The sequence below is a fragment of the Pimephales promelas genome, chromosome 14 (genome assembly GCF_988280905.1).
Source record: "Pimephales promelas chromosome 14, fPimPro1.hap1.1, whole genome shotgun sequence".
Lineage (NCBI taxonomy): Eukaryota > Metazoa > Chordata > Actinopteri > Cypriniformes > Leuciscidae > Pimephales > Pimephales promelas.
Window position 1 is genome coordinate 12,752,529 of NC_142782.1, and position 14,166 is coordinate 12,766,694.

Sequence of the window (14,166 nt, forward strand, 5' to 3'; positions counted from 1 at the left end):
ACTGTCCTCATAATGAAACTTGATGTCTTTTCCTCAATTTTTAATATTTGCTTTATTCAGTTTCATAGCCAAATACAAGAACTTATAAATATCTGAAGCCCTTACTATTATCCTCACATTTCTGTCACAGTGTTGCATTTTATAACAAATTTGTAACAAATTGTATTCTTTGGGATGAACCCCTTGAGATGGATCATCTCATTTTCAAGGACGTCCTACAGTAATATACAAAATATTGCCTGTGTGTGTGTGTGTGTGTGTGTGTGTGTGTGTTCTCTTTCATCTTTAATAAAGAAAACAGTTAATTAAACTCAATCAATGACAAAACAGTGAATGCAGTGTATCTGCCGAGTTTTTGAAATTACAATTTAAGGCTTTTGGACTTTCTTTTAAAACCTGCTCCATAAAAGGGTCAAATGACTGTGTAACGGCCTGCTGTAATTGGAATAGGTGTTACTCACGCAAAATGTAAATACAAGTATGCTGTTTGTGTTAAAGTTAAAATATCTGATCAATGATTGGCGTAGATAGTGAAACTAAACTAGCCTTTGCTATTAGGTTTGGCTTTTTGCACTCAATGTAAACAGATTCTGTGTTAAGTGTTAACCAAATGGGTAACACTTTATAATAACTGCACACTATTAATCATTAGTTAAGCATGAGTAAACAGTTAATTCATCATTTATAAAACATTAATATACAGTTTATAAATATAGCTATACATGCTTTTTTCTTGATTTATAAGCATATCTATAATGCGTTTAATGATTGTATTTTCATACTTTGTTAATGATCAATTAATAATTTCTAAATGAAGTATAGCATTATTTACAAACCAGTTGTTTAAGAGTTGTCAGTCATTCATAAGATCACTTAGAAAGTGTAAGTAAATACAGGTGGTTATAAAGCATTAGTAGTGGTCAGTTAACTATTTTTGTGACCTAATCTAAAGTGAGGGCTATTCATGCTTTGTAAAGCATTTATAATGGTTAATGGTAATTATTAATGGTTTACTCATGCTTAACTAATGATTATTAGCGTGTAGTTATTATAAAGTGTTACCAACAAATGTAACCCTAATGTACTTGTTCAGTTGACATTTTGCAATGTTGTTGAGACAAATCTAAAAAGTCCAGATAAAAACACATTTACAGTAATGATAAAAAACGAGTTAAAGCTGCTCCAAATGGTTTTTCCAATACAACAGCTGAGGGAGTGATTTTAAAAATGTTCTCACGTCTGTCTATGTTTTTCCCTCTTTTGGAAAGTCATAGAAAAGCTTGTGGACTCTTTCTTTTTCTACTATGATTACTTCCTCTTCTGAGAAACCAGGAAATATAAAAAGCGTCAGTACATTTCACCCTTGTTTTGAAATTTAGCTGATGCCTAACAACTTAGATTGCTTTCAAGGTATATTCTGCAATCTTTTTTTTTTTTTCTTAGAAATTAGTTGCATTCTCTGGGAATCAAACCAATGGCCTTGGCTAATGCCAGCTCCACAGTGTTTGACCTTACAGAACACTCTGAAATTTAGACCCAAGAACTGGAGGATTGCAAACTCCACAAAAGATAAAACTGAACAAAAGTATGTTTTTATTGTAGCCGTGCTGCTATGTTTGGGGGGGGGGGGGGGGGATGTGTGTGAAACTGCATCTATCATATCTAATAGCTAATAGTTTCAGGCAAACATGAAGAGTTCAGATGCAAAAGCCTCTAAATGCCATTTGAAATGTTCTTCTTTAGTGATGATTTTTATCAAACTTGTATATTTTATTTCATTAATTTCACTTAAATAACAATTAATAGGTAATTATCATTGCCATTTAAGTGAAATTACTGAACTTAAATATACAAGTTTGATAAAAATCATCATTAAAGAAGAAAATTTCAAATGGCATTTAGAGGCTTTTGCATCTGAACTCTTCACATATTACAGTTTTTTCGATTGCTAAACGACAGTGAGCACAACTGGAGCTTCATGTGCATATAACTCATCATAACTTCATGTGGACCAAACTCTAGTTCATTTTTCATTGCTTGAACACAGTTTTCAAAACTCTACACACTTATCTCATGACTTTAACCCCAACCTGCACAACACTGTGGATTTACAGCACTTTGTTCAAATGCTAACACACTGCTGTCAAAACTGTGAACCACACATTCAAAACAGAATACATTTCAGCCTTGTGCCTTTCACACACTGCTGATTTTCAAACAATTTCAGCTGGACGGCTGAAAACTTGTGGCCTAATGCTTGAGAAAGGCAGGGTTACAGAATTACAGTATGTACTTTTAGTACCTTATTTTTTATCATTACTGTAATTATGTAAATTACAGACTATTGAAGCAAACTGCTAATTTTCATTTACCTTAAATAATTGTAATGTTCTAAAAATTTTAATAAATCAAGTGAAAGTGACTTCTTACTTTGTATGAAGTCAGTGAAATTGTTGAAACTGTAAAGATGAAAAGTTTGTATTTTCTGTATTGGTGTTTGATGCTAGTGTTTTTCCTCTCATTGTATTCTGAGGTTTGTGCATAGTGTTGTGCACACTGAGCCTGTTTTGAGCCATGTGTTAAGAGTTGTGCTCAGGGGACTGTTGGTAGTGCAGACTGTAGTTTGCACATTTAGCTCCAGATGTGCTCACTGTCATTTAGCAGTCGTCAAAACTGTAACATCAAAGTACAAATATTTCAAAAGGCAATTCACACATTACATTTCAAATGAGTGTCTATTCATTTCCTTACAATGATCTAACTATCAATTGATACAACTGCTCTTACAGTTTTTTTCGATTGCTAAACGACAGTGAGCACGACTGGAGCTAAATGTGCAAAACTCTAACTACAGTCTGCATTACCAACAGTCACCTGAGCACAACTCTTAACACATGGCTCAAAACAGGCTCAGTGTGCACAACACTATGCACAACCCTCACTGAGATAACACACACTGTCACTCAGAACACACTGAGAGGAAAAACACTAGCATCAAACACCAATACAGAAAATACAAACTTTTCATCTTTACGGTTTCAATATAAGTAACTATACATACAAAGTAATATTTTCTTCAAAGAAAAGAGTGACATTCTTTCATTTGATATATTTACATTTTTAGAACATAACAATTGAAAATTAGCAGTTTACTTCAATAGTCTGTAGTAATTTACAGAATTACAGTAATGAGAAAAAAAGGTAGAAAGTAAAAGTACATACAGTAATACTGTAACCCTGCCTCTCTCAAGCATTAGGCCACACGTTTTCATCCTTTCAGCTGAAATTGTTTGAAAATCAGCAGTGTGTGAAAGGAACAAGGCTGAAATTTATTCTGTTTTGAATGTGTGGTTCACAGTTTTGACAGCAGTGTGTTAGCATTTGAACAAAGTGCTGTAAATCCACAGTGTTGTGCAGGTTGTGGTTAAAGTCATGGGATAAGTGTGTAGAGTTTTGAAAACTGTGTTCAAGCAATAAAAAACGATCTAGAGTTTGGTCCACATGAACTGCTGCTTTGCAGACTACAGTTAGAGTTTTGCACATGTAGCTCGAGTTGTGCTCCACTGTGGTTTAGAAATCGAAAAAACTGTAACACACGGCTCAAAACAGGCTCAGTGTGCACAACACTATGCACAACCCTCACTGAGATAACACACACTGTCACTCAGAACACACTGAGAGGAAAAACACTAGCATCAAACACCAATACAGAAAACTTTTCATCTTTACAGTTTCAACAATTTCACTGACTTCATACAAAGTATTTTTTCTTCAAAGAAAAGAGTGACATTCTTTCACATGATGTATTTATTTACAGTACATTTCTAGAAAATTACAATTATTTAAGGTAAATGAAAATTAGCAGTTTGCTTCAATAGTCTGTAATTTACATAATTACAGTAATGCTAAAAAATAAAGGTACTAAAAGTACATACTGTAATACTGTAACCCTGCCTCTCTCAAGCATTAGGCCACAAGTTTTCAGCCGTCCAGCTGAAATTGTTTGAAAATCAGCAGTGTGTGAAAGGCACAAGGCTGAAATTTATTCTGTTTTGAATGTGTGGTTCACAGTTTTGACAGCAGTGTGTTAGCATTTGAACAAAGTGCTGTAAATTCACAGTGTTGTGCAGGTTGTGGTTAAAGTCATGGGATAAGTGTGTAGAGTTTTGAAAACTGTGTTCAAGCAATGAAAAATGAACTAGAGTTTTGCACATTTAGCTCCAGTTGTGCTCACTGTCGTTTAGCAATCGAAAAAAAAACTGTAGCATAGTTGTATGGGAACAGACACACAACCTTCCATGTTTACTTTAAATCATGAAAGTTTCCAGATTACGAGATTCATTGTCACCAATTTGCGTGGAGCATAAACCAATTAGACTACAATATCCATGGATGTAGCCTTATCTATGTTGTGATTGTACAGCTGCACTAGTGCTTTGCATCATTATATTACAAACTTTGTTTAATGATTCCACTATGTGTGTATTCTCTCTACTACTGCAGTACTTTTACAGAGATGTATATTTACTGTACATGTAGAACCATAATGAAACCTGTATCAATATTTAATGATTGAACAAACAATGATAAAGTGAAACTATCGGTTGCTTGTGTGTGTGTGTGTGTGATCTGTAGTTACGTTTCAATGGTGTTTCACAGTAAATTTGTTTTTGAACCAATGATTGTGCAAGTGCAAGATGTGAATGCACAATGCAATGTTTTGAACATTAGATAGCCTGTGTTACTAGTGATAACCGTTATTTCGCTTTGTGTATAGAGTTTCAACCCGATCTCACGGGAATTCGTACGAATTTTACGAGGTGGCTAATTCGTAACAATTTGTACGACCTCACTCGTACGAATTAGTACGATTTAGCTAATTCGTACATATTTTACGAATTAGCAAATTCGTATGAATTCGTACGAATGACCTACCCCTGACCCCGCCCCTAAACATAACCGTCACGTGGGTTTAGACAAATCGTACAAATTTGTACGAGTGAGGTCGTATGAATTAGTACGAATTAGCCACTTTTGAATCATTCGTACAAATTCGTACGAATTGGTCGTGAGATAGGGTAGAGTTTTGAAAAATGACATCAATTGTAAAAAAACTGTAAAAAAAACTACAGCAGAAGAAAATGTCAGTGAGCAACAGCAAAAATAGAGCCTAATAATAAATTATTTTTTCTTTCTTTCTTTCTTTCTTTCTTTCTTTCTTTCTTTCTTTCTTTCTTTCTTTCTTTCTTTCTTTCTTTCTTTCTTTCTTTCTTTCTTTCTATCGAAAGCTTCTGCATGTTTAACAAGATTTAAAATAAATACTTATTCACTGATTACATTTTTGTGACTTCATCATGAAACTGGCTTTCCAAATTAGGCACTTTTGCATATTTAAATGCAAATGAGCTTATCTTATTGTACTGTGTTATCAATACTGTTAGGAAACAATAACGTGAAACCCTGTTGAAAGTGCATTACTCCGAGTCTGAACTCAGCAGAGAGCTTCATGGCGATTGTGCAATCGATCTTTGCAATAAACATGTTCATGGGTTTCTTTGTTCCTTTCTCCTCCTATTTCTCACTCTTTTGTGATATGATGATTTAAACATAGCATACCCTTTGTTGAAGTTTAAAAACTGCTGAGTAATTCAATTCTGGAAATGGTTATTACTAAGGACAAAGTGCAGCTGGATTTCCCTTTGCCTAAGCAGCATGTGGATGATGTAACTCCATGTTTTAGCCAATGGAATGCACTCTGCTTATCAAGTTACAGTAGATAAAATAAATAAGTGTCACTGGAAGAGAACGGAGGCGAGACTGCTAGCTCTGTGCACAGTTACAGTCAAAATGAAGAAAAAGTCTACAAACTTGCGTGTGCGGCTCCCTGGACTCATTTTTGCATTGGAGGTCATGATCGTGGTCCTCTATGCTTTCTTCGTGACGTATGATGATCAAGCTAATGCACTTTTACAGAACAACCAGACACGGCCCATGGAGAATTCATTGTATCAGAACTATCCATTTTTTGCTGACATTCAGGTGATGATATTTCTTGGATTCGGATGCCTTCTGGCCTTTTTCCGGCGCTATGGTTTTGGTGGAATGGCGTTTAACTTCCTAATCGCCACATTTACCATTCAGTGGGCCATTCTGGTCCAGGGCTTCTTTCAGTTTTACTATGATGGGAAGATTCATCTCGGTGTGCTGAATCTGATCAATGCTGAGTTCGCCTGTGCTGTTGTGCTGATTTCTTTTGGAGCAGTGCTGGGAAAGACGAGCCCTGTGCAACTCCTGGTAAGTTTATTATTTTTGCAGCAGGTGGTTTGGTATTGCAACATTTTCCACTGTCCATCACAACACTACTTGATTTCACTAAAAGGATACAGGGGAAATATGTGGTGAACATTCACATTCATTATATTATATTATATTACATATTCCTTCACAAAAAGTCAAAGTAGACATACACCTGTTTTATGTGTGTGATAAAGATTTGCCATGTATCAAAAACTCTTTAAATAGTTCTTCTAAAGTAGCATCCTTGGGGAGTTCCCTACATAGGGAGCATCTCTGTGTGAGATAAACTGTTGCAACACTTGTGAAAAAGAAGAACACTATAAGACTTTATTAAAAAGTATATAGGCTACTTATTGTGGAAACAATACACTTTAAAAGATAGACTTATGCATGAACAGAATGTAAGGAATTTCTCTTGGTTGAATGTTAAAAATAAAGGTGCATTTTAAATTCATATTATGCAATTAGCTAAACTTTAGACTTGAGTATATCTCTGTCATTTTATATTTGTCTTTGACATATTTCTGAATGTAGTAATTGTAAACTAAAATTAGATTAAGGTCCGATTTAGATTACGGTCCGATTCTCGCTATTAATAATTAACAATTACTTTTGCCTCCTAATTGCGTCTCATTAGTTAGTAGATCTTATGTTTAGGAATCGGATTAGGAATGTAGAATAAGGTCAAGCAGAATAAGGCATTAATATAAGAACTGGTAAACAGCCAATATCCTACATTCTCAGAAAAAAAAAAGTACAAAAGCTGTCACTGTCTGTATATCTTTTCAAAAGGTACACTTTTGTATGGGTGCATATTGGTACCTTAATGGTACATATTAGCACCTAAAATGCACATATTAACACTTAGAAAGAATGTACATATTAGCACCTAAAATGTACATATTAGTACCGTATTAGCACCTAAATGTACACATTAGCACTTAAAATGTACATATTTACACCTACAATGTACATATAAGCACCTAAAATGTACATATTAGCACCTAAACTGTATATTAGCACCTAGACTGTACATATTGTACATATTACCACACAAAATGTACATATTAACACCTAAAATGTATATATTAGCACCTAAATTGTACATATTAGTATCGTACATATTATCACCTAAATGTACATATTAGCACCTAAAATGTACATATTAGCACCTAAAATGTATATATTAACACCTGTTAAAAATGTACAGATTAGCAACTGAAATGTACGTAACAACACCTAAAATGTACATATTAGTACCTAAAATTTACATATTAGCACCTAAATGTACATAATGTAAATATTGGTACCTAAAATGTACATAAATGTACAGTACATACACATACATCACTAATTTTTAACACGTGATACTCCTATGAGTCCATAGCGCACACACACGTGGGGTGAATTCATAATTTTATTATTTACACCACTATTTTAATTATATTCTACATTATACTGTAGGTTGAAATACATTTTTTTGTTTTACTATGCTTGGCGCTATGCATTCTGGGATTGTGTTCACCACAGTAGATACATGTGATGCTGCCTTAGCATTTGCTTAAATGTTGCATCCTATTTAAAAAATGAATAAAAACAATATGATAATATTTTGTATTGAAGCTAAATGAAGCCTTAAGATGTCATCAATGTCAGCACACTAGGTTTTGGGATGGCTCAGTTGTGTCACACTTTTGTTTGTACATTATGTCAGCAAGATGAGTCATTTTTACATATTTTACATCTACATATTGTGTGTTGTTTGTAGGTGATGGCCTTGCTCGAGATCCCTGTGTTTGGTGTGACAGAATGGGCCGTCCTGAAATACTTGAAGATCAACGACGCTGGTGGCTCCATCCTCATCCACATTTTTGCATGCTACTTTGGACTGGGTGTCACCTTTGTCCTCTACAGACCCAGCCTAAACGAGGGACACCCAAAAGAGACGACGAGTTACCAGTCGGATCTGCTATCTGTCATGGGAACCCTGTTCCTCTGGGTGTTCTGGCCCTCTTTCAACTCAGCGCTGACCTTCAAGGGTGACGACCAACACAGAGCCGTTCTGCACACGTTCATAGGTCTTAGTGCCTCAACAATCACCGCCTTCGCCCTGTCCAGTATGCTCAGCAAGAACGGCAAAATCAGCATGGTCGACGTGCAGAACGTAACGTTGGCCGGAGGTGTAACGGTTGGGGCCTCGGTGGACATGATGATTTCACCGGCTGCTGCTTTTGTACTGGGGATCCTGGGATGCATTGCGTGCATGCTGGGGTACAAATACCTAAGCCCGTTCCTGGCGCGTCGGCTGCGGTTGCAGGATCAGTGTGGCATACACAACCTGCATGGTCTAACGGGACTCATTTCCAGTCTAGCGGGAATCTGCGGCATCCTGATGGCGACCAAGGAAACGTACGGCCCCAGTCTATACCAGACCTTCTCTCATCGGGCTCCTCCAGAGGGAGACCCTCTGCTAGCAGAGTTGCAGGTGTTTATCCCAGACCTGGAAGCGGGATTGGGTCGGAGCGCTCGGGAACAGGCCCTCTTTCAGGTGGCTGCCCTGTTCGGGACCATTGCTGTTTCGGCAGTGGGTGGTGTCCTGACAGGGGTTGTTCTCAAACTACCGTATCTGGCGTCCCCCAGTGATGATGAATGCTTTGATGATGAGCTCTTCTTTGACGTTCCTCATGATTACAAGTGTGTAAATGGGCCGCAGGATGTATGGTCAGAGATGCAAACAAAACAGATGTTGACTGAAAAAGCAGCACTTGAAAATGACTGATGTTTGACAAGAGCATTAAATAAGAGGAATGAATCTCAATGTTGGACTAGACCATAAAAACATTATGGACTTTAGAAATGAGTACTGTGTAGCTTATTTTTAAAGTATCTTATTTTAATATTTGACGGGAAAATATGGTTCATATACTGTGTGTATCAAAATCTATGCTTGATTTTGATTCAATGTATGTATTTGTAAAAAAAAAAAAAAAAATCATAAATATTTTTATATACTATTTCAAATTTTTTATTAATACATTTTTATTTACCCTTTTTCCAAAGTGGGTTGTATTTTGAGCGCAACCTTAGGACTCTCATTTCGCAACACCTCCATCATTGAACAAAAGATAAAAAGGACTATAACTGTGAAATATGAAGTACATTTCCAAGTGTTAAATGCTATCTTGATGAAAAGTTATAAATTAACAGGTTAATTCTATTTCTTGGGGTCATGTACTATCCTTTCTATCTATCTGTTTGTGACTGATATGCACATACTGTATAAGCATATATACAGAGTTTTACTGCATGCATAGATATATATATATATACAATTGTCTATGAAATGTATAGCTCTGTTCAGAATATTATCAAGTTAGGCTATGCAGTAAAAAAAGTGAAAACTTCTTGTAATGTTAAATTAGAATTTGGATGCTGATTGATGATGCTTTCTCAAAATATGTAAGTTATACATGGAATTATTTAACCTCATTAAAAATGTTCGATTCAAAAAGAAAAGAGAAAGAGATGAGCTGTGAACGTTGTTTTTTTCGGTTGTTTTGGATATTTGCCATTGAATTGAATTTGCTTATTTTAACTGTATCTATTTCATATATGTTACCGTTGAATAGCCAACTTAAAACCTCTTACTTTTAACCTTTTTAAAACCCTTACATCCTGTAGCAGATGTTGGGAAATAGTAAAGGGATAAACAGGGATATAAAATTAAAAAGTGTGTGTCTGAAGGTGGAGGTATGTCTGTAAATGAAGAGGGCATAGATGGTATGATTCATTTAGGAAAAAATGATTTTGTTCAAGTGCAAAGTAAAAAGGAGAACAACAACAAACTAAGGTGAGAAGGTGCCCGAGAGGCACCAAACAAAAGGAATAAATCGAACAAAACACCTCTAGTTTTATCAAACTAAACTAATTATCAAAAGAAATGTAGAAAAAATAGTCAGTTACACTTTATTTTGTCCTTGCAGTGTAATTATACATTTAGGAACTGAGTAATATCAATTAACTACATCATGGTATATGAATTTATTGGTTCCTTCACATCTTGTGTTTATGTTGTTGTATGATCAAGTAAGCAGTGGGCGTGTTTGAGTGTCATGACTTGATCCGCTTATCACTATCTTATCACCAGCTGCAGCCTATCTCATCACCGTTCATATTCTCACCGTTGTCTACCTTCCAAGAACCAAGACCAGTGCTGCGCCTCCTTCCTGACACTCCCTGCCGAGATGAGACGGGTATTTATCCGTCGGGTATTTAAAGCTGCCAGGGTATTGGCCGACCTACATTAGGGAGAGAGGTCGATCTCTGGCTTTTCCATCGAGTTCCAGACACTGGCTGCAGAGTGTCAATAGCCGCTTTCCGACCGGAGGGACTTTTGCAGTTCCTAGAACCTAACGTTCCTATAACCCTTTTTTTCTCGTGTTCCGACCGGACTAAATTGGGGATTTTTCAGTTCCTCAGACCATAGTTCCTATAACTCTTTCAGTACCTAGTCTAGAGCGAGGACTTTTTTAGTTCCCTTTCCCTAGGTCTACGTTGATTGGTTCAAGTCATGCCCACTGTCAACACGGAACTTGTAGCGCGCTGTCTGCCATACGCTGTGTGTTTTGCAAAACATTACAACGAGGATTAAGACAAACATAACGCATTCAACCAGCTAATTGCTAATGCTAGCTAAACTTACCCGTCGTTTTGTTTGCCTCCTGCACTCGGCTCTTTTATCTTCTTCCATCATATTACTTTATATCATATTACGCTGGAGCCTCCGTCTTCTGTGTTTCTCTGTACAGAACTCAAGCATAATCTTTAAACGCCGCCGTTCGTTCTCCGTTATTAAGGTCCCGGCAAGGCAGAATAGGAACATTGCAATAGCCTCCTCCATGCTGGATTGTTGTTGTATGTGGCCGCAAGACCGTCGCCATGCTTGCGTTACCCCTCCTACCAGTTCCTATGGCCACTTGGCCAGTGCGAACGCAAGCAGCAAAACCGAGTTTGGGGAAGAGTAGTTCATAGAACTGTTTAGAAGTGGACAGTTCTAAGTTCCTGTAACTACTTGGTCGGAAAGCGGCTAATGGAATAAGGAGGCGCAGGGGGACATTTTCCTGCATGAGTTGACTGACTGCGTCCAGAAGGATTTCTACACCTTGGACCTCCCTCTCTTAATGGACTCATTGAGTTGGCCCTGCGGGTGGACACTCAACTTTCTAGAGCCGCACACTGGGAGGAGCCGAGGGTCCATGGTCCAGCGGCGGGGACGTGGTCAGCCCCGTCTACGATCATGAACCCATGCAGGTGGGACAAGCTCGTCTTTCCCGGAAGGAGAGGGAGAGGCGGAGATCCCTGGGCCTTTGTCTCTACTGTGGAGGAATGGGACATTACGCCTACAACTGCCCGGTAAAAGGTCAAACCCGATAGTAAGTATGAAGCTACTATCGGGTGGGATCTCCGCCGAGAAGACCTCATCCACATCTATGCTGCTCCCGGTAAGACTAAGATGCTCAGTCCACCAGCACAACTGTAAAGCACTTCTGAACTCCGGGGCTGAAGGTAATTTCATGGACCATACTTTTGCAAACAAGTTTCAGATCCCCCTCAAACCCCTCACACATAAGATTGCAATACACGCACTGAAGGGTTCAAGAATGCCCCACCATTTCATTCACCACTGAAGACATCACCCTCATACCGAATACTGGATTCACCCCTTGCACCCATCGTTCTTGGACACCCCTGGCTCATCCGTCACAACCCTCGAGTGGACTGGCACCAAATACATGTGTTGGAGTGGAGCAAGGAATGTCATAAATCTTGTCTTGTGTCTGCTTGTTCGTCTGTGCCTGTTTCTGTGTTTCAGGAGGAAGCAGGGGATTTGTCTAATCTGCCCGTGGAGAACCTCGACCTGAAGGAAATGTTCAGTAAGTCTCGTGCTGCTTCTCTTCCTCCGCATCGTCCCTATGACTGTGCCATACATTTACTAGCTAAGTCCGCTTAAAGGCAAGTTATACTCGCTTTCTGTTCCTGAAAGGGAGGCTATGGAAAAATATATTTCTGATTCTCTAGCAACCAAGTTCATTCAACCTTCCTCTTCTCCAGCGGGGTCAGGGTTCTTTTTTGTGGGGAAGAAAGATGGTTCTCTGCGACCTTGTATTGATTACCGGGGGTTGAACAGTATCACGGTAAAGAACACTTATCCTTTGATGTCTTCAGCTTTCGAGAGGTTGCAGGGAGCATCCATTTTCACGAAATTGGACTTGCGTAATGCTTATCATTTGATTCCCATTAGGGAGGGGGATGAGTGGAAGACTGCTTTTAAAGGGTTAGTTCACCCAAAAATGAAAATTAAGTCATTAATTACTCACCCCCATGCTGTACCAACCCCGTAAGAACTTCGTTCATCTTCGGACACAAATGAAGATATTTTTGATTAAATTTGAGAGCTGTCTCACTACCACATTGGCTGCCTAAGGGACTGCCTCTTGACGGCCCAGAAAGACGGCCGAGACTTCCTTAGATTTCCACGACGCATGCGTGAGAATTGCGATCTCCTTCAACTACTTCAGTTCAGTTCTCGCGCATCTAAGGAAGTCTCGTTTCAGGCCAACAAGGAAGAAAAGGAATAGTCGAATAAAGTCGTTATTTTTGTTTGTTTTTTCACACAAAAAGTATTCTCGTCGCTTGATAAACTTATAGTTGAGCCACGGTAGTCATATTTAAACATTTTCTTCATTGACTTTCTGGGCCGTCAAGAGACAGCTCTCAAATTTAATAAAAAATATCTTCATTTGTGTTCCGAAGATGAACGAAAGTCTTACGGGGTTGGTACAGCATGGGGGTGAGTAGTTAATGACTTAATTTTCATTTTTGGGTGAACTAACCCTTTAACACCCCCAGGGGGCACTTTGAATATTTGGTCATGCCGTCCAACTCCCCAACGGTCTTCCAGGCACTCGTCAATGATGTGTTGCGAGACATGATAGACCAGTTCATGTCTACCTGGATGACATATCTTCTTCTCTTCAGGAACATGTGCAACACGTCCGATGAGTGCTTCAGAGGTTGCTAGAGAATGGTTGGTTTTGACCTGTTGACCGGGGATGTGATCCGTCATTTTGTCAGTTGGTTTTGATCCGGGGTATGATACATAATTTTGACATTTTATTTTGATCTGTTGATATGATATGTCATTTTGACAGTTAGTTTTGACCTGTTGACTGGGGTTATGTTATAGTTTTCACACTTAGTTTTGTGTGAGGATGTGTTTCAAGAGGGTTATAGGATGTGTGTCACGCGATACCTCTCTCCCTCCGCATTTCTAAAGGGCAAAAAAAGAAAAGATTTTTTAATATTTTCTAACAATGTTGTATATCTCACTCAAAAATTTAAAAAGATTCTGTTCTATATAAATAAAATGCTTTTAAAATGTACATCTAGAAATGTACAAAATATTCTACATCGATGGAAAAAAACATGACTATATTTTTACATCTGTGGAAAAAACATGACTTCATTTGAGGGTATACGGTGACAGAGCAGATGAGCCTCTGACTGTTCATCATGTAATGTTAGTCTGTTTTTTCCTGAGCCAAAGTTTTGTTCGTACTAAATTTATTTTAAAGCATAATCATAAAATTTTGAATATGATCTTTTAAAATTAAAAGACTGTTTAAATCTTTAAAGTTTTATTAAAATCTTCTATTTATCTTACAAGATATTCAACTTCTCTATTCTGTATAATAATGATTTGAATGAATTTAACCTAAGGTTAAATAGCCACTTTGCTACTATTTTCAGAACCTTGATGTTATTTTTCAAAACTCTAGACACAAAACTCAAAACGGTTATCACTTGTAA

The 14,166-nt window shown here is 37.6% G+C and overlaps 1 protein-coding gene across 1 annotated transcript; it reads left to right on the forward strand.

Moving 5' to 3' along the window:
* Nucleotides 1–5,777: 5,777 nt before the first annotated feature.
* Nucleotides 5,778–9,810, forward strand: rh50 (Rh50-like protein). The gene is given in 3 exon segments (XM_039681963.2): nucleotides 5,778–6,294; nucleotides 8,066–9,020; nucleotides 9,023–9,810. Coding segments are annotated over 3 exon segments (1,431 nt in total). The 5' UTR covers nucleotides 5,778–5,847; the 3' UTR covers nucleotides 9,052–9,810.
* Nucleotides 9,811–14,166: the final 4,356 nt, after the last annotated feature.